The 21,881-nt window shown below is 45.2% G+C and overlaps 1 protein-coding gene across 1 annotated transcript in view; it reads left to right on the top strand.

The window, feature by feature from the left end:
• The window catches only part of LOC135057523 (membrane-spanning 4-domains subfamily A member 4A-like), a 92,746-nt gene that overhangs the window by 44,090 nt on the left and 26,775 nt on the right, over window positions 1-21,881 (top strand). Inside the window, exon 4 of the mRNA XM_063963378.1 lies at window positions 19,119-19,286. Coding sequence (XP_063819448.1) covers window positions 19,119-19,286 — 168 coding nt within the window. The remainder of the gene's footprint in view (window positions 1-19,118; window positions 19,287-21,881) is intronic.

Genomic DNA, 21,881 nt, shown 5'->3' with positions numbered 1-21,881 from the left:
GTGTAATGTGTATGTATGAATGTATAAATATATGTACTGTATCACATATATATATGTATAAATATATATGTGTATGCAGGGATGTTTGGAGAAGGTTGGGGTTCTGGGGGGGGCAGGGGCCCGGAGATATCAGTGTACAGGGCCCCATGATTTCTGTTGCCAGCCCTGAGCAGGCTAAGAGGCACATAATGAAGTGGTGGCACACTGAGAGGCAGAGAGTGAAGGGGTGCAGGCTAAGAGGCACAGACTGAAAGGGGGGCAGGCTAAGAGGCACAGAGTCAATGGGGAGCATGATAAGAGGCACAGAGTGAAGGGTGTTAGGCTGAGAGGCGCATAGTGATGGGGACGTCAGGTTGAGAAGTACAGCATAAAGAGGTGCAGGCTAAGAGGCACATAGTAAAGGGGGCAGGCACAGGGTAAAGGGTGAGGCTGAGAGACATAGAGTGAAGGGTCGGAAGCTAAGAGGCACAGAGTGAAGGGGGGAGGCTGAGAGACACAAAGTAAGGGGGATGGTGGGAGATGATGGCGTGGCAGAGAGACAGGTGGGAGATGATTGTGTGCTGACAGATGACTCAGGGAGGAGAATATGGTGTTGCTGAGAGGTACGGGGGGATGATGGTGTGGCTGAGAGACGCAGGCAGGAGATTATGGTGTAACTGGGAGAAGCAGATGGGAGATGATGGTGTGGCTGAGAAACGCAGATGGGAGATGATTGTGTGACTCAGAGATTCAGAGAGGATATGGTGTGGCTGAGAGACAGACAGGAGATGATGGTGTGGCTGAGAGACATGGCTCTCACAAGGGAAAGGGGGTATATCACTCATACATGGAAATGGGGGCATGGCTCACACAGGCCAAGGGAAGAGGCGTACATATCTCTCACAGGGGGAAGGAATGGGACATGGCTCACACAGGGGCCAAGAGAAGGGGGGGGGGACACAGAGGTCCCTAGTTATAATAAAAGGGAGAGACACACCACGCAGACACATAGAGGACACCACAGCCTGAGGCTTAGATACTCATTGAGATTGTAATTTTTGATTTTCCTATTAGTACCGATGTGTGTGTTTTCTTTCCTATCCACGTCAATGTGTGTGTGTGCTTTTACCTACAATGGGGTCAGTAATGCAGTGTAGGGTATAGAGGGGTCTGCAATGTAGTTTAGGGTACAGATGGGTCAGTAATGTAGTGCAGGGTATAAATGGGTCAATAGTTTATGGTATAGAGGTGGTTTAGTGTAGGGTATAGATGTGTCAGTGATTTTTTTTTGTAGGGTATTGAGGGGTCAGTGATGTAGTTGACGGGTATTGAGGGGTCAGTTATGTAGTGGCAAGTATTTAGGGGTCATTGATTGTTTTGCGATGCCATTGACCCTGTCCTTTCTAAATGTTAAGGCTTCAAACATCCTTCAGATATGATCCACTCTTTTCCGAACCATTCCTAGTCTCAAGGCATGAGTTGTTCTGATACAAGAGACTCACTTTAAAGCCCATTTACATCCATCACTGCTAAATGTTTCCTTATCATATTCTACTCTTTTAGTCAAACCAAACACAATGGGGTGGTGATTTTAATAAGCAGTAGAGTTCCCTTCATCCTCCATTCTATACATACGGATTCCGATGTGCGGTATATTATTTTAACTGGAAAAATAGGTCTCCTACAATACGATAGCCAATTTATATGCCCCTAACTTGAGTCAGGTTCCCCTTTTAACTCCTTTTTCTCAGAACTGAACAAATGAAGAAAGGGCTACCTCATTGTGGGAGGAGACTTCAATGCCATTTTCGATTGTGCCCTTGATAAATCTCCCTTCCTTTCTAGCACACAATCCAGCCCTCTAACCCATTCTCTAAATAAGCATATCAGAGAATCGTCTGGCGTGCACTTAACCATACGTTTCGAGACTACACTCTTTTCTTGATTCCATATCAATATCAATCATATTCAAGGATAGACCTTTTTCTCTGTTGTACTTTAGCCTCTAAGCATCTATCGGGCTCCACTATTGTCACCAACTCATGGTCTGACCATTCTATCATAACTGCATCATTTTACTTTCTCGACATACCGACTTCCCACCCTCCTTGGTGTCTGAATGAAACCTTATTAAAAATCCCACAATTTCAGGATAAAGTAAAACTAGTCTTCACGGACTATTTCCCTCTTAATGTCACTGACTCCTCCTGCAACCCTTTAGTTTGGGAAGCACGTAAAGCTGTAATATGGGGACACATCATTAGTTATTTTTCTCATAGAAATAGAGAACATAGATGAAAATTTACTTCTCTAACTGAAGAGATGGTTGGAAACTTAACATAAAAATCACCCCTCTTGTACCCTCTATAATCAACTCACATCTGCTAGGGCATCCCTTAATGCTCTCATAGCCGCAAAACTTGAAAGGTCATTTTGCTGGCTTGGTCAATACTTTTACAAAAAAGTAATAAAGCAGATACTGTGTAAGCTAATAGATTGAAGGCCAGGAAAGCGTTTACTGCCATTCCAGCTGAACGAGATGAAGGTGACACACTCCAATATAACACAACTACCGGGCTGCCCCCTCTCACCCCTCATATCCACGCTCATAATTGAACCACTTGCAAGTCGTATATGAGCTAACCCTGATATTGCCAGCGTATAGGTTAAACATTCCCAATATTCTCTCTCCTTATTTGCCGATGACATACTTCTTACGTTGACTAAACCTCTCACTTCCCTCCCAACTTTATTTGGCAAGCTCTCCATCTATGGCAACTTATCAGGGCATAAAATCAAACACACTTAGTCAGAGGCTTTACATCTCTATCTCCCTGGAAGCACGAATGAGCTGCTGCAGTGGAACATTGATTTTATATGGAGGAGAGCCTCACTGAAATACTTTGGGGTTCACATCACTAAATCATACAGCTTCTTTTATAAAACTGATTACCCTCTCCTTTTTAGAGCAATGCATAAGGATCTTCAACAATGGCACTCCTATTTCTCATACGTCCTAGACGATGCTGGGGTCACGTCAAGAACCATGGGGTATAGATGGGATCCACAGGAGACATGGGCACTATAAGACTTTCAAAGGGGTGTGAACTGGCTCCTCCCTCTATGCCCCTCCTCCAGACTCCTGTTTAGAATCTGTGCCCAGGCAGACTGGATGCACACTGAGGAGCTCTACTGAGTTTCTCTGAAAAGACTTTATGTTAGGGTTTTTATTTTCAGGGAGCACTGCTGGCAACAGTCTCCCTGCTTCGTGGGACTTAGGGGAGAGAAGTCAGACCTACTTCTGTGAGTTTAAAGGCTCTGCTTCTTTGGCTACTGTACACCATTAACTCCTGGGGGTCTGATCGCTAGGTACGCCTGGATGCTCGTTCCCAGAGCCCGCCGTCACCCCCCTTGCAGAGCCAGAAGTCAGAAGACAGGTGAGTAGACGAAGATCAGAAGACTTCAGTGACGGCTTTGAAGTACCGCACAGCGGCCGCGCTGCGCGCCATGCTCCCACACTCAGAGACACTACAGGGTGCCGGATGCGGGGGGGGGGGCCTGGGCATCATTTTAACCTCAACATAACTGACTGGCAAGAGCGGACATAGTGCCAGGGCACTGTCCGGACCCCCGCCAGTATAAAAAAGTTTAAAAAAGAGCGGGTCTGAAGCACGCCATTACGGGGGCGGGGCTTAGCCCTCACAGCACACAGCTCGGCGCCATTGTCTCTACACAGGCTGCAGAGACGCTGGTCCTTTCTCACACAGCTGTACAAGTAACAGGGTGCAAAACGGGGGGGGGGGCACAGTGATTTTGGTGCATTGTATGTAAATTATAAAAGTGCTGCTGGTCTGGGACATTTTCTGTAGTGTTCAGACCGGGTTTGGGCGCTGGGGTGTGAGCTGGCAATATCTCCCTCTGTGTCTCTCTGACAGGCTTTACTGTGGGTCTGTCCCCTATAGGCCCAGTGTATCTGCGTGTGGTGGGTGCACGTGTGTCGGCATGTCTGAGACAGAGTGCTCTTCCCAGGAGGAGACTATGGGGGTGATTCCGAGTTGTTCGCTCGCTAGCAGATTTTAGCAGTATTGCACACGCTAGGCCGCCGCCCTCTGGGAGTGTATCTTCGCTTAGCAGAATTGCGAACGAAAGATTAGCAGAATTGCGAACAGAAAATTCTTAGCAGTTTCTGAGTAGCTCGAGACTTACTCCTACACTGCGATCAGCTCAGCCCGTTTCGTTCCTGGTTTGACGCCACAAACACGCCCTGCGTTTGGACAGCCACTCCCCCGTTTCTCCAGACACTCCCGCGATTTATCCTGGCACGCCTGCGTTTTACCGCACACTCCCAGGAAACGGTCAGTTTCCGCCCAGAAACACCCCCTTCCTGTCAGTCACACTCCGATCACTTCAACGATGAAGATTCTTTGTTCTGCCGTGAGTAAATCTACTAAGTTTTGAGCTAAAATACTTTGCGCATGCGCACTGCGTACCATGCGCATGCGCATTTTCACATTAATCGTTCCGTTGCGAAAATCGTCAACGAGCGAACAACTCGGAATGACCTCCAATGTTAGGGACACAAACGGCTGTGGGAGTGACCCTGTCGGCACCGCCGACACCTGATTGGGTGAATGTTTTGAGTGCTTTGAATGCAAATGTGGCTCTGATAAATAAAAGATTGGATAAATCTGAGTCTCAGATCCAGGCTTGGAGGAAATCCGTAGAGGATGTGTTGTTTCAAGTACAGACCCCCTCGGGGTCACAAAAACGTTCATTTGCCCAGCTGACAGACACGGATACTGTGATGTTAGTGTATTAGAATGCTTAATATTTGTAGACACTCCCTTACTAATCTGTGTAAGCCTGAATCTTCAGTGATGGTCCCTAGGACCAGGGGGATGCTGGGAAGTGGGTGGTCCAGTGTGCAGTGTGCCTGGAGTTGGTGAATGAATAAAGCAGCACAGCAGTGAACTCACATGTCTCTGTGTCCTTATGACTGGATTTCCAAACATATGAACAAAACAGATACCGACACGGACACTGACTCAAGTGTCGACTATAGTGATGCCAGATTTGATCCAAAACTGGCAAAGAGCATTCAGTACATGATTGTGGCTATAAAAGATGTATTACATATCACTGAAGACCCTACTGTTCTGAGGTAATGTTTCCTCCCTCTCATGAACTGAACACGCTTTGTGAAAACGTTTAGGAAAGTCCTGACAAGAAGTTTCAGATTCCCAAAAGGATTGTAATGGCGTATCCGTTTCCCTCTGGGGATAGGGAAAAATGGGAGTCACCCCCCCATTGTGGACAAAGCTCTGTCACGGCTGTCCAAAAAGGTAGCTCTCCCGTCCCCTGACACGGCAGCCCTAAAGGATCCTTCGGATCATAGGCAGGAAAATCCATTGAAATCCATTTATGTCACCACGGGTACGCTACTCAGACCAGCCATAGCATCTGCGAGGGTGAGTAGCGCTATCGAAGAATGGGCAGATAGCTTATCATCTGAAATGGATACCCTAGATAGGGATAGCATTCTTTTGACCCTAGGTCATATCAGGGACGCTGCAGTCTACCTAAAGGAAGCTGCAAGAGATGTTGGCCTCTTGGGATCACGACCCAATGCCATGGCAGTCTCAGCTACGAGAGCATTGTGGATTCATCGATGGAATGCTGACTCTAAGAAAGCTATGGCGTTTCTACCGTATAAGGGTGGTGTGTTCTTTGGTGACAGCCTCACTGATTTGGTATCTATGGCTACCGCGGGTAAGTCATCATTTTTACCTTATGTGCCTGCACCACAAAAGAAAGCACACCACTCTCAGATGCAGTCCTTTCAGCCCAATAAATACAGAAGGGGCCGAGGGTCTTCCTTCCTTGCTACGAGAGGAAAGGGAAAAGGTAAACGATCACCGGCCGTGGCCGGTTCCCAGGAGCAGAAGTTCTCCCCGGCTTCTGCCAAGTCCACCGCATGACGCTGGGACTCCTCTGCGGGAGTCCGCACCGCTGGGGGCATGTCTCAGGCTCTTCAGTCAGTTCTGGGCTCGTTCAGCCCTGGACCCATGGGTTTTAGAAATAGTGTCCCAAGGGTACAAACTGGAGTTTCAAGATGTCCCCCCTCACCAATTTTTCAAATCAGCCTTACCAGCTTCTCTTCCAGACAGGGAGGTGGTATGCGCCGCAATACAAAAATTGTGTCACAATCAAGTCATTGTCAGGGTTCCCCCATCGCAACAGGGTGAAGCCTTTTTTTCGAGCCTGTTTGTGGTTCCGAAGCCAGACGGCTCAGTCAGACCAATCCTGAACCTCAAATCCCTCAATTTCTACCTAAAAAGATTCAAAATCAAAATGGAATCTCTCCGGGCAGTGATCTCCAGTCTGGAGGAGGGGGATTTTATGGTGTCGGTAGACATAAAGGATGCCTACTTGCATGTTCCCATTTATCCCCCACATCAGGCTTACCTGAGGTTTGCAGTTCGGGATTGTCATTACCAATTTCAGACGTTGCCGTTTGGTCTGTACACGGCTCCGAGGGTTTTCACCAAAGTAATGGCCGAAATGATGGTTCTCCTACCCAAACAAGGAGTCACGATTATCCCGTACTTGGACGATCTCCTGATAAAGGTGAGATCCAGGGACCAATTGATGCAGAACATTATGCTCTCCCTGACAATTCTGCAGCAACATGGTTGGCTCCTAAACTTGCCAAAATCACTTTTTGTTCCGACGAGACGGCTGTCATTTTTGGGAATGATTCTGGACACAGAATTAGAGAGAGTCTTTCTTCCAGTGGAAAAGGCTCTGGAAGTTCAGAACCTGGTCAAACAATTGCTGAAACCAGCAAGAGTATCGATCCATCAATGCACTCGGTTGCCGGGAAAGATGGTGGTGGCCTACGAGGCCTTTCAGTTTGGCAGATTCCATGCCAGAGTGTTTCAGTGGGACCTGTTGGACAAGTGGTCCTGGGTCCCATCTGCACATGCACCGAAGGATAACCCTGTCTTCCAAGACCAGAATCTCACTCCTGTGGTGGCTGCACAGCTCTCACCTCCTAGAGGGATGCAGGTTCGGGATCCAGGACTGGATCTTAGTGACCACGGATGCGAGTCTCCGAGGCTGGGGAGCAGTCACGCAGGGGGAAAGCTTCCAGGGAAGCTGGTCAAGCCAGGAAATGTGTCTACACATAAACATTCTGGAGTTAAGGGCCATTCACAACGGCCTTCTTCAAGCGGAACATCTTCTTCGCAATCGGCCCGTCTTGATTCAGTCGGACAACATAACAGCAGTAGCGTACATAAACCGCCAGGGCGGAACAAAGAGCAGAGCGGCAATGGCAGAGGCCACAAAGGTGCTTTGTTGGGCGGAAAAGCATACAAGCGCTCTGTCAGTGATCTTCATTCCAGGAGTGGACAACTGGGAAGCAGACTTCCTCAGCAGACACGATCTCCATCCAGGAGAGTGGGGTCTTCATTAAGAGGTCTTTTCAGAAGTGACAAGTCTTTGGGGAATTCCACAAATAGACATGATGGCGTCTCGCTTCAACAAGAAACTTCAGAGATATTGTTCCAGGTCAAGAGACCCTCAAGCAATAGCAGTGGATGCCCTAGTGACACCGTGGGTGTTTAAGACGGTGTACGTGTTTCCTCCACTTCCACTCATTCCAAAAGTGCTAAAGATCATAAGAAGAATAAAGGTTCGAGCGATCCTCATTGTTCCAGACTGGCCAAGAAGGGGTTGATATTCGGATTATCTGGAATTACTCGTAGGAAATCCCTGACCTCTTCCTCTGAGGGAGGATCTGTTACAGCAGGGGTCGTGCGTGTTCCAAGACTTACCGCAACTGCATTTGATGGCTTGGAGGTTGAACGCCGGATCCTAGTCCGGAAGGGTATTCCCGAGGAAGTTATCCCCACTCTTATTCAGGCCAGGAAAGGAATAATGTCCAAACATTACCACCGTATTTGGAGAAAATACGTGTCTTGGTGTGAATCCAGGAAGGCTCCTACGGAAGAATTTCAGTTAGGACGTTTTCTCCATTTTCTACAAGCCGGTGTGGATGCAGGCCTAAAGTTGGGCTCAATTAAAGTTCAAATTTCAGCCTTATCGGTTTTCTTCCAAAAGCAATTGGCCTCCCTTCCAGAAGTTCAGACCTTCGTGAAAGGCGTGTTGCACATCCAACCTCCCTTTGTTCCCCCTGTGGCACCATGGGATCTTAACGTGGTTTTGCAATTTCTTCAATCTTATTGGTTTGAACCTTTGCAGAAGGTAGAGTTAAAATTTCTTACTTGGAAAGTGGTCATGCTGTTGGCCTTGGCATCCGCAAGGCGGGTGTCTGAATTGGCAGCCTTGTCTCACAATACCCCTTGTTAGATCTTCCATGAAGATAGAGCAGAATTGAGGACTCGTCAGCAGTTTCTGATGAAAGTGGTTTCGTCGTTCCACTTGAACCAACCTATTGTGGTGCCAGTGGCTACTGACGCCTTGCTGGAATCGAAGTTTCTTGATGTAGTAAGAGCTTTGAAAATTTATGTCGCCAGAACGGCTCAGTTTAGGAAAACAGAGGCTCTGTTTGTTCTGTATGCTCACAATAAAATTGGGGCTCCTGCTTCCAAGCAGACTATTGCACGCTGGATGTGTTATATGATTCAGCAGGCTCATTCTATGGCTGGATTGCCGTTACCGAAATCGGTGAAAGCCCATTCTTCCAGAAAGGTGGGCTCGTCCTTGGCGGCTGCCCGGGAGGTCTCGGCATTACAACTTTGCCGAGCAGCTACTTGGTCCGGTTCAAACACCTTTGCAAAGTTCTACAAGTTTGATACCCTGGCTAATGAGGACCTCATGTTTGGTCAATCGGTGCTGCAGAGTCATCCGCACTCTCCCGCCCATTCTAGAGCTTTGGTATAACCCCATGTTTCTTGATGTGACCCCAGCATCCTCTAGAACATATGAGAAAATAGTATTTTAATACCTACCGATAAATACTTTTCTCTTAGTCCCAGTGCGTACTGTATCTGCAGTTATTAGTTGTGGTTACACACATGTTGTATTATATTTATAGTCAGCCTGTTGCTGATGATGTTCATGCCGTTGACTTGTGTTGTGTTAAATGCCATGTTGTACGGCATGCTTGAGGTGTGACCTGGTATGTATCTCACCTTAGTTTAACAATAAATCCTTTTCCTCGAAATGTCCATCTCCCTGGGCACAGTTCCTATAACTGGAGTCTGGAGGAGGGGCATAGAGGGAGGAGCCAGTTCATGCCCCTTTGAAAGTCTTAAAGCGCCCATGTCTCCTGTGGATCCCGTCTATACCCCATGGTTCTTGATGTGACCCCAGCATCCTCTACGGACTAAGAGAAAAGGATTTACCCGTAGATATTAAAATCCTATATTTTTTTCCTGGGTTGACTGCATTAACGCGGTAAATATGAACATACTCCCCAAGTGCTCATACTTTTTCCAAATATTAGTAATACTGGTCCATCTCATATCCTTAATGCCCTCCAAGCTTCTCTTTGCAAATGTATCTGGAACTACAATAAAATCTTGAATCCATCAGGATATCCTTGCCAAACGATCCCAGAATGGAGTATTGGTGTTACATATCCACCAATGGTACTATGATGCTACTTGGTTAAGTCAGATGGTCACCTGGTATCACCTGGTATTCCCCTTAACATGTCAAAAGATGGGCTGACTCAGAAAGTGACCTGGTGGGCATATTATCAATATACCATTTACCATGGCTACCCCATATATACCACCATCAATTGAGTTGAATCTTCAGGTTTGGAAGACGCTTAATAAGAAACTGTTTTGAGCATTATTATATGCTGTCAAGCTTTTTTGCTCACTAATTGCAATGCCTAATAAATGATTATTAAAAAAATCATTATACACATGTGTAAGAAAAATCATTGAGGAGAATTCAGAACTAGAAATCCTACAAACTGATTTTATTTGGGAAGTCACTGGGTTTTTTCTAACACATAATTATTTTTAGTTCAATGGTAACTTTTATATTCAGCACAGAGGAACAGCAATGGGAACAAAATTTGCACCATTATATGCAAATCTGTTCCTAGCACAATGGGAAAATTAACATACAGTATATGGACAAACAAAATTAATTTGAAAAATCTCATACTTTGTCCCACTATATTGATATTATCATCATATGGGAGGGCAAGAAAAATAATAAGAGCTTTTCATCAAATGTCTTAACATCAATGTTGAAAATTTGGAAATCACTGGTGACATTATTGATAACAGCATCAACTTCCTGGACTTAACAATACTGAGACAAAGACTTTTATTAAATCCGTGGACTGTATCAGTTATTTGGATGCAACAAACAACCACCATGAAAAATAGTTATCAAACTGCCCAAGAGGTCAACTTAAATGCATCAAGAGGAATTGTTCCAGAAAAAGGACTTTGAGGAACAATCAGAGATACTTACGTCACAATTTAAAGAAAAGGACTAAAAGGTGAACAAACTAGAGACAGATCATCAGAAAATAGATAAATTAAATAGAGAAGCAGTTCATCATTACAATGAAAGAGAAAACAAAAGCCAATCCAATCTACTATTTCTTCTTCAGGACATAGTAAACGTCTAGAAAAAAGTCTGAAGAAACATTGGCACGTACGAGGACCTTAAATCTTTTTATCTGCAATAGCCAAAATTAGTGTATAGAGCACCAACACTTACAACCAACTTGGAGAAAAACCATCTAGAAGTAAGAAAAGAAAACAAAGACACCTGGCTGAACCCTACTGTTCCCTGTGGTCCCTGTATAGCGTACAAAAAAAACTAGGAATAGAGGTTTGAAACCTATAAACAGTTTAATCTCTCATGCAAACAAGTTTGCATGTAGAATTAAAGAAAAAATAACATGCCATCCAAAATGGGTTGTTTATCTAGCATATTGCCCATGTAGACTATAGTACATAGACAAAACATTTAGCAAACTACAGTAAATGTAAGAAGTAACAAGCACCTCTGCAATATTAAAAACAGAAAAGAGAATCGCAGTATGCCCACATATTTCAAGGAGGTTCATGCAAGTAAATTACATTTTACATTTTTAGGGTCTAAGGAAGGTTACTATCCCTTGGAGTGGAGGTGTCAGGTCTGGGTGTTTTTGTGAATCCGTTAACCCGGGACCAACCACAGGTGTAGGTGCTGGGGTATGAAGAAAGCAGGGAGGACGAAGAAAGTTCCGTTTCATATATTTATTGAAATTAACAATTCCAGTAAAGAGTTAAATGACAAGTTGTTAATCATCATATTATACTGAAGTATTGCAGGAATGGCAGAAATAATATGCAGGATAAATCTCAAAGACAAATAAAAGAAATGTTCATGGTACTGTATATAAAACAAGCTGATGAATAAATGTTGAATTGTCCAAATATAAACAAGCTTTGATGCTGAACTGCAGAATGTGTTTAACTGGTTAATGCAGACATGAAGAAATAACTGTAAGGATTTGCAATGAAGTTTTGAGAGTTAGCTGAGAAGCTGTGAAGAATTATCCTTGTTATGGTAACATAGAAAATAAAAGTACTGAATTGGGTTACTTGCGGGTTCCGGAGATCACTGTGAAAACTGTAGCAGATGACAAGGTGATGAACGGGTTAAATGCAGAGTAGAACAAATGAACAGCTGAGGGTAATGGAATCCTCCAAACTTTGTATGGTTGAAAGCAGACAGACAAGGTAACCTCATGCAGGACTCTGGGAATCCAACTATTTCCAGTAGGTGTGCAATTAACTGACAGCACAGCGGAGAGCCGGTGGATCTTTAGCAGTGAAGGCTGCAGACGGACCTCTGGGAACGGAGGCGATATCTGGACCACGGGAATCACACAGGAATGCACGGAGAGAGCTCAGAGCTAGAGCACAGCGTTGATACAACAAAGCACTGGCCCAGAGTAACATAATCCCAGCCTACTTAAAGGCAGCACACGCACGGGATTGGCTTACACCTGCCCACAGGTGTTTTCACAAGTGCTCTGTATTACCTATTTGGTCTCCAACATGGCCACCTCCTATACAGCAGACACACCGCAGTGCCTTAGGCGATTTGGTCCCCGCACTCCCAGTTCCCAGACTCTGCATAACCTGTGCCACTGATCACGCCGTGTCCCCACACGGGTGCACAGAACCGCGAGCAACCGCACTGGCAATGGATGAACCCCAGAACCCGCAGAGGTGAGAGACCGGTTCGTGACAGGAGGACATATAAATGAAATCTTACTGAAAGATGAAACTAGCATGATTTTTGAATTGGGAACATTAACCACACAATGCTTAAACACTGACTTTGGTTTACATCCCTCTCTAAAATAATACAGCCACATTCTACTCAATAGGGACAAACAACATGAAAAACTATATACATAGGAGGATCACTATGAATTATAATGTACATCAACATCATAACAGGTACAGAAAGTAGTTTGTACAGAATAAGGTAGAGTTTATATACTTTTTTTGAGATACCATTATATAAACTACAGTACGTGAGTTGTCTTAAATAGGAATACAATTTTAATAATAAAACTGCATTTAAAAACACGAATAGAAAAGCAGTACCACCATTATTACAGAACTTTGTTAATAAATAATGTGGAAATAAGAAGTTGAAATGAAGGATACACATTTATGAAGATTACAGAATTAGTATGGGGACTGTCTCCATAATAAACAATCAATAAGTGGTGGGAAATAATAAGAGATAATGAATAAGAATTAAAAAAAAAAAACAAATACAAAAATAAAGATAGAATAAAAAACAACAATAGAAACAATAAATCTTCATAGATGAAAGAATCTAAAGAGTTATAAATGCATGTCTTTGAGTGTTGTTGCGTGTTTGTCCTAATACAAACCTTTACAAATCTGCCAAAGCAGATTGGTATGTATTTAACCATACGGAAAAGTAAACATCCGGCAACATTAGTGTTCTGAATGGAAAGAAACTAGCTACAGTGTAAGTGATTTCTATCAACTTAATATCTGTGGGCAGTAATATATTCACCCGTGTAACATCTAAAGGCGGAAGTTATACATTAATGAGCGGATGGAAAGGAACGTCCATATGGAACAAAGGGGTCTACTGTATGTACTAAAACTTGGACGGATATAAAGTGGACAGAGATAAAGTACCAACCAATCAGCTCCTAACTGCCATTTTTCAAACACAGCCTGTAACATGACAGTTAGGAGCTGGTTGGCTGGTACTATATCTCTGTCCACTTTATCTCTCTCCAAGGCTTACTGTAGTAAATAGACCTCAAAATGAGGGTGGAAATATTGTTACCGCAACATATCCTGGAACACATAACAATTAGAATTCTGAATGGAAAGAAACTAAGTATAAGGGATTTCTAACAGCTTAACATACATGTACAGTAATGTATTTGTCCATGGAACATCTAAATACAAGTTCGGAAAAGGTAAATCTGAATAGACTCAAGTGAGGGCAGAAATGACATCACCACACCAAATTCCGGAACACACAAAAAGGGAGAAAGTGGAGGATAGATTACTCTTTCATTCTGACAGAGTCTGCGCAGTCAGGCAAAGCACATAGATTACGGAGCAACTGATCCCATGCTGATCTCTGGATTCAAGGTATGGGCATGGAAATAGTCTGCCTGCAGACACTCCGCAACCTCCCCATCAGGCGGCACAATGAGCAAAGACAAGGATAAACTTACTACATCAGGCGACAATAGGAGACATTTCAGAATAACAGGCTGGTATCCTATTAAGTGTGATCCTTTATCGTCCAATAAAGACTATTTTTGACAGATGGCCATTATTGCGCAATCCAATTATAGTTCATTTTTATCACCGAAAAAGGACACGCGATCCTGCATAATACAGGGGATCCAGGATAAGCTCCTGATCCCATATGCTATAGCGACTCTGACGGCTGCTTATCGCAGAATATGCTTTGAGTGCTTGAGTGCTGTGTATCAGGGCTAATTGGATAGCCCCGGCCAAATTCATTAGTTGCGGTAAATTGTCGCAGCTAATTGGATACCGGCTGAAGTGTGCACTTCAAATGCATCCCCATTATTTAATTTAAAATCCATTGTGGTGGTATACAGAAACAAAATTATGAAAATCGTGTCAGTGTCTATATATATATATATATATATATATATACGTATTTACTGTATATTGGGTTGAGATTAAGTAACCGGCGCCGGAATCTCGAATGGCAGAATGTCGATGGGGGGCAAGCGCAATGATGCCCCTTGAGGGCTCGCTAACCTCGCCATACTGTGGGCTCAGTGGCTCACTGTGTTCGCCACACATCGTATTCCCACTCTATGGTTGTCGTGGACACCCATGAGTGGGAATAGCCCTTGGCCCCCAGTCGGCATCCGGAATCCTGGCGTTGGTATGCTGACCACCAAGATCCTGTGTGCCGGGATCATAACTTCATCCCTATATAATGTATATACTATATATACTGTGTATGGGCTTAGTAGATCAAAACAAGAGCTATGACGGTTATACCAACCAATAATTACAAATAGGGACAAAATTAGCAATGTCCTAATTAGAGATGAGCAAGTTTGGTTATCAGAGAACCAAACTCACCCGAACATAGGGGATCTGGGGTGATCTGAGCCACAGCTCGGATCTCCCTACCTGCCCCGGATCCCCAAGTGAGCCGAAACCTCAAGATCCCACTGTCGGATCCTGAGGTTTTGGCTCGGAAGCCAGTCTCCATAATAGGCTATGGGGACACACTGATTGGCTGAGAGAGCCGTCTGTTGCAAAATTTCTCTGTTGGATTGTTTTCTATTGATAGCACTTGCGAGTTGGTTCGATTGGTTATTGCTAATACATTACTAATTTGTAAAACATTTTAAAATAGAATTAACTGCTGTGTGTTTGTGCCACTGATCTATTGCTTAGCAGACTTTGGCCTATGTTGGTCAGGTGGTCAAAATTAACTAGAAATGAGTGGAAATAAATGTTATTGACGTTAATAATACTCTAAGAACAAAAGCAGACTAAAATTCTATAATTTTAGCTGTTTTTATGATTTTTCTAAAAAAAATCCAGATCCAAAACCAAGACCCGCAAGGGCGGTTTTGGAAAAACCAATCCAGATCCAAAACACGAAGGAGATATAGATCCAAAACCAAAAGCTGAAAAATGGCCCAGCGCACACCCCGTAGTCCCAATGCACTTTACCCACACCCAAACATCCTAACGTATGCCCAAAGGTAATGATGTTCTGTCTAGATAAGCCATGCTACTTTGAGACCCTAGAAACCAGGATTGATTCATGAAAATTTAGACTGCTCTGGAGGAAGTGGTATGGATATGCTAGCAGCTCAGGAGCTTCTAAATCTAGCATTATGGTCCTCATTCAGGTTCCGTAGCAGTTCTACAAAAATTGCAGAACTGCTGCTGCTAAAAATCGCATGCTAAGAGCAGCCCAGCACAAGGCAAGGCCGCAGTGGCGTAACTAGGGCCCCGCAGCCACTGCGATCGCTTGGAGGCGCAGGGCTGCGGGGGCTCCACCACTGATTCCTGCTATTTTGGGAAGGACACGGAGGGCACAGTGCCCTCCTGGGTCTCTGGTGGCAACGGAATGTACCTGGCACTGGGGGGGGCACATTTGGCACTGGGCGGTATATCTGTACCTGGCAATGGGAGGGCATGTTTGGCACTGGGGGGTATATCTGTACCTGGCACTGAGGGGGATATTGGGCACTGGGGGTATATCTGTACCCGGCACTGGGGGTATATGTGTAGCTGGCACTGGGGGAGGTCATATTTGGCACGGGGGTATATGTGTACCTGGCACTGGGGGGTCATATTTGGCACTGGGGTATGTGTGTACCTGACATTTGGGAGGCATACTTGGCACTGGGGATATGTGTGTAGCTGGCACTGGGGGTGAATATGGGGCACTGGGGGCTTATGTGTATCTGGCACTGTGGAGGAATATCTGGCACTAGGGGCATATGTGGCACTGGGAGCACAGGCCTAGCAACAAGCATTACCCCCCTGGTTACAAGCACAACACCCAGCTCATGAAATGCCTGGCAACAAGCATTACCGCCTAGCAATGAGCTTGAAACCCAGCACATGATACCTCTGGCAACAAGCATAACACCTACCACATGAAACCCCTGACACCCTGAGCATGAAAACCCCTGGCAATGAGCAGGTAATTTAAAAGTAATTAGAAGCCTTACACTGTAATGTGTAATGGGCATTGCTGTGTGTGTCATAATGTGTCACAGGCATTACGGTGTGTGGTATACTATATCACTGGCATTGTGGTATGTGGTATAATGCCTCAGGGGCATTGCAGTGTGTGGCATAAAGTATAGCGGGCATTGTGGTGTGTTGCATAGGGTATAATGGGCATTGCGTTATGTGTCACAGGCATTACGTGTGTGGTATTCTATATCACGGGCTTTGTGGTATAATGTCTCAGGGTCATTGCAGTGTGTGGCATAATGTATCGGGCATTGCAATGTGTGGCATAATGTATCACGGACATTGCGGTGTGTGTCATAATGTGTCACAGGCATTACGGTGTGTGGTATACTATATCACTGGCATTGTGGTATGTGGTATAATGCCTCAGGGGCATTGCAGTGTGTGGCATAAAGTATAGCGGGCATTGTGGTGTGTTGCATAGGGTATAATGGGCATTGCGTTATGTGTCACAGGCATTACGTGTGTGGTATTCTATATCACGGGCGTTGTGGTATAATGTCTCAGGGTCATTGCAGTGTGTGGCATAATGTATCGGACATTGCAATGTGTGGCATAATGTATCACGGACATTGCGGTGTGTGTCATAATGTGTCACAGGCATTACGGTGTGTGGTATACTATATCACTGGCATTGTGGTATGTGGTATAATGCCTCAGGGGCATTGCAGTGTGTGGCATAAAGTATAGCGGGCATTGTGGTGTGTTGCATAGGGTATAATGGGCATTGCGTTATGTGTCACAGGCATTACGTGTGTGGTATTCTATATCACGGGCGTTGTGGTATAATGTCTCAGGGTCATTGCAGTGTGTGGCATAATGTATAGGGCATTGCAATGTGTGGCATAATGTATCACGGACATTGCGGTGTGTGTCATAATGTGTCACAGGCATTACGGTGTGTGGTATACTATATCACTGGCATTGTGGTATGTGGTATAATGCCTCAGGGGCATTGCAGTGTGTGGCATAAAGTATAGCGGGCATTGTGGTGTGTTGAATAGGGTATAAGGGGCATTGCGTTATGTGTCACAGGCATTACGTGTGTGGTATTCTATATCACGGGCGTTGTGGTATAATGTCGCAGGGTCATTGCAGTGTGTGGCATAATGTATTGGGCATTGCAGTGTGTGGCATAATGTATCACGGACATTGCAGTGTGTGTCATAATGTGTCACAGGCATTGTATTTGCTATAATGTATCAGGGGCATTGCAGTGTGTAACATAATGTATAACGGGCATTGCGATGCCTGTCATAATGTGTCACAGGCATTATGGTATGTGGCATAATGTGTCGGGGGCATTATGGTGTGTGGCATAATGTCTAAGGGCCATTGCAGTATGTGGCATAATGTATACTGGGCATTACTATAAGGAGGAAAAATGACAAATAATGTAAGGGGCATGAATCAGGATTATTTTTCTTTCCTGTGGTGGCCAACGTCTGGGCGTGCAGGTTGCAAAACTGGGGTATAAGGTAGTCTTTTCCTGCAATGCCACGCCGCTGTATGCAATATCACGCCCATTTCAGCAAGGCCTCGCCCCTTTTGTGGCGTGAAGATTCATCGCTTTGCTAGTGCCAATTATGGGGGGTGGGGGGGGCAGAGGATGTTTTGGCTTGGGGGAGAAAAATTTCTAGTTACACCTCTGCAAGGCCGCCCAGCATGTACAGCGCAGTCTTGAGATGCATTCGCATTTCAAATACATTTCAGAACTACTCACGCAACACCATATGCAGAAAGAGAAAATGAACCTGCAATAGGGCTGGTGCAAGTTCCGATGGTGCAACTGATACCGCACCTAAAGATGCACCAAGATGGACTTGCACTGTTACAAGTGGGCATCTCACATTGAACTGTACTGGATGCAACATTATCATAAAGACAAAGACGCATCTACGCCCGACTCTGAATCGGCCCCTAAGTGCATAAGGCCAGCTCTGTCCAGTTTGATATGGCAGCTCAGAATGACTTGATCAGCCCCGATTTCAGCAGCTGTTCTTATGTAAAAATACACTAAAAAGAATGAAGCATTTTGTTTCCAGAACTTAAACAAGTAAAGAACCACAATTCTCCTGTATCTGCACACACAGCCAAAGTTGTATTAAACCCCATGTGTGGTAATGGGGAGGGGGGTAAGCGTGTGTAGCATTTGCCCCCCCCTTCTGTCCTGCGCCCCCCCCACCATCTGCCAGCAATGCCATCATCCTACTGCTAATCAGTGCATTTGCTCTCACTGAGCGATGCCCTCTATCATCAGATATCACCCTGAAAAATGGCACCAGGGAAGGGAACCCAGTGCGTGGAAACTATGAGGTTTGTTACGGGTGCTGTGTGTGCAGTACAGGCATCCCAGGGGCACGCGTGTGCTGCACTTCCTGCACATATTTTAGATATGCCTCTGCACACAGATACTGTACAGTATTACTATCATTAACTATATCACGGTTGCTGACTTTCCGGCTGCTTCCTTCGGGAGAGGGTAGCCAGGTTGGCACATTGAGGGGTGAAGTGTATGCTGACATGATGCATCATAGGGGGTGGGGCAAGGTACAGGAGACAGTATGGGGTTCTGGTAGCTGCAATATCATCATCATGGCCACGTCCCGAGATTTCCGGCATTGTACAGTGTGTGTGTGGCTCTAATGATGCAAATCAGCACAAATGGTGTCATTGTCCACTGGGATCATCCACTTGACTCTGTAAGTGGGTGGTTGACTGGCGGCAGGGGCCTGGAGACGTGCCCAGGAGGCCGGGGTGCCACACAATTTTGGAGAGCCTCCTGGGAGAACAGCCAAGCATGTCCTATATTACTCTGTGTGTGCTGTGCCTTTTAATAATTGTTTTTCAATTGTTTTCTTTGAACAGGTGAAAGGTTCCCTCTCCTTGAACATCATTAGCTCAGTTTTCAGCTTTATTGCTTTCATCCTAAACTGCGTGGATTTAGCTTTAGCTCCCTTTTTTGACTACTCCTACTACTACAACAACAATAGCTATGAGGAAAGCTATGACACAGGATACTATCGTGAAAGACATGTAAGTTTATTTCAAATGTTTATTTTTCTACAAATGAAAGAATGAAGTAGTGTTGCACTAGTGAATGAAATATTATATCTTTGAAAAGAGGGCTTTACATTCCATTAACATGTATGTGAACACGCACAATGTGTGTTTATGTGTATACAGTACAACAGGGGTGGGCAATTATTTCAGCTGGGGGGCCGCTTAACACTTCCAGTGAATAGTCGAGGGCCACACACAAAATATCTTGTAAACCAGGTCTGAACTGCGCATGCACCGCAGTCCCTACCCCTTCCCCTGAACCTATATAGCAGTCCCTACCCCCCTTCCCCCCCTCCCCTGAACCTATATAGCAGTCCCTACCCCCCTTCCCCCCATCCTGAATCTATATAGCAGTCCCTACCCCCCTTCCCTGAACCTATATAGCAGTCCCTCCCCCCTCCCCCCTCCCCTGAATCTATATAGCAGTCCCTACCCCCCTTTCCTCCCACCTATATAGCAGTTTTTCTCCCCCCCCCCCCCCCGAACCCATATTGCAGCTTAAGTACAGATCCAATTCAGGTACTGGCTGGGCAGGGGTTTTCCTTTTTTTCACAGTGGAAGATGATCCACTGCCTGATCCCCGCTGCCCTTGCTTCACAGAGTCGCTGCTGCTGCCCGGAGTCACTGCTGCCCACCGCTCGCCGTTCCTGCTCTTGCTCCGCCCCCCGTGCCACCCAGCACATGACATCACAGAGGAAATCCCGGTCAGCAGACTCTATGACGTGTCCGGGATTTTCTCAGCGGCGCCGCATCTGGCAGCAGTGTAGCGCAATGACAAGCGGCTCAGCCAGTCGAGCCGCTTGTCATTGCACACTGATGGGAGACAGCGGGCCAGGCAGGATCGGTTCGCGGGCCGCATGTTGCCCACCCCTGCAGTACAATGTACATATTGTTCTGGTGTTAAAGGGACAATGATACAGAAAATTATGGATCTGAGGCAGTGTTTAAACATAAATATATTGCATATGTGTAGAACAAAAATAATCTATTAAATACAGTAGGTAGTGGAGTAGCCACTAACGTATTTGGATACTGTAGGTGCTACATTCCTAAGATTCCAACGTCTACATTAAGTCATGTGAAAAGAGAAAAAGCTGAAAGGGGGTGCAGTCGATATACCGGCTGTTGGAATCCCGGCGTTCAGGAGACCAACATCTGAATCTCGACAGCCGGTGAAATACCAACACCCGGAATCCCGATAAACACTCGATATTCCTACTCGGTTGGTGGGTCCACGCCACCAACCGAGTTGGAATAGGACCTGTGGCAAGCGAAACAAGCCACCGAGTCCGATGCATGGCGAGCGCAGCAAACCATGAAGGGTCTCGCTGCCTCGCTGCCAGGGCTCCATCAGACAGAATGCCACTGTCGGTATAGTGACAGCTGGCATCCTGCCTTCCGGGATATCATATATATCCCGCTGCAAGTTGCTTATTATTCAGTTATTCTTTCTGTCCACTGCTGATAGACCCATCACTGGACTGAAACATCATTGTGCTATATAAGCACTAAACCAAGATTTAGCAAAACCACACATTTATTGGAGTTTGAAAAACATATTATTTACTAGAGGTCAATTAGCACATAAAATTATGTTTTAAGCTTACAACTTTTTGTAAATGGCAGGTAAACTGGTGGGTAAACATAGACACGTAAGATGTGTGGAACTGTCAGAAAAGTAGCATTTTTTGAAGATAAGGTTCTACCAGCAAGGGGTCTGAAAACTGATTAAACCCCACATACAGAGCTGATCAACTAAATGCTGCATAGCTGTTGGACTCTCCTGGTACCTCTTGCAGTGAGTATCAGAATAATATTAATAAAATAGTAGCACAAAAAAAAGATTCACCAATAAATTAATAATAATAATAATAATAATAATAAGTAGCACCCCCGTTTAAAATGAATGAAACTAGAATTTGCCCACATCTCTTATTTGCGCTCTTGGGTAGTCCACATCTGGGGACTAAGTCCATCGATTAACTCCTCAGCTGCAGGGCCATCTTAACAGCAGTGTAGGCTCCTGGGCAAAGCAATGCACTGGGACCCCTACCCATCCTCCAGCAGTAGGGGTGTGCGGTGCTATCAGCGGCAGCTTTGATGTCCCACGGGTGGTAGGGGGTGTTCTTTCTTCGGCTCAGCACGTAGGACCTGTAGCAGTCATTTCTGCTAATTACTTCTTTACTGCAGAGATGGGGTGGGAGGGAGAACACTAAACTGTAGAAGGGGGCATTGGATTGAATGAAGGGGCCCCGATACATGACTTCTGGGGTGGTAGGGGGTGTTTAATACGCAGGGGAGGGGTGCATAGTGGAGTGTGCTTAAATTCATAATTCATCATTCAAATTCATAATTCCAGTGGGAGGGCAGCTTGCTTGACTGCAGATATCTCCAGTTCCCAGAAATAGATTTCTTAGCTTTTAATGGGATAAAAAGCTAGAGAGTCCAACCTTTGAGGAGGTACTAGGGACTTGGGGATCAGAGTTCAGGAGCTAGAGCAATCCACCGCCGAAAATATAAAACTGCATACTATGCGTGTGGAGCTGGAGTAAGGACAAGCTGCTGGAA

Source organism: Pseudophryne corroboree, chromosome 3, assembly GCF_028390025.1.
Source record: "Pseudophryne corroboree isolate aPseCor3 chromosome 3, aPseCor3.hap2, whole genome shotgun sequence".
Classification (NCBI taxonomy): Eukaryota; Metazoa; Chordata; class Amphibia; order Anura; family Myobatrachidae; genus Pseudophryne; species Pseudophryne corroboree.
Note: the sequence above shows the minus strand (reverse complement) of the source record. Positions and strands in the feature narration are given on the sequence as shown.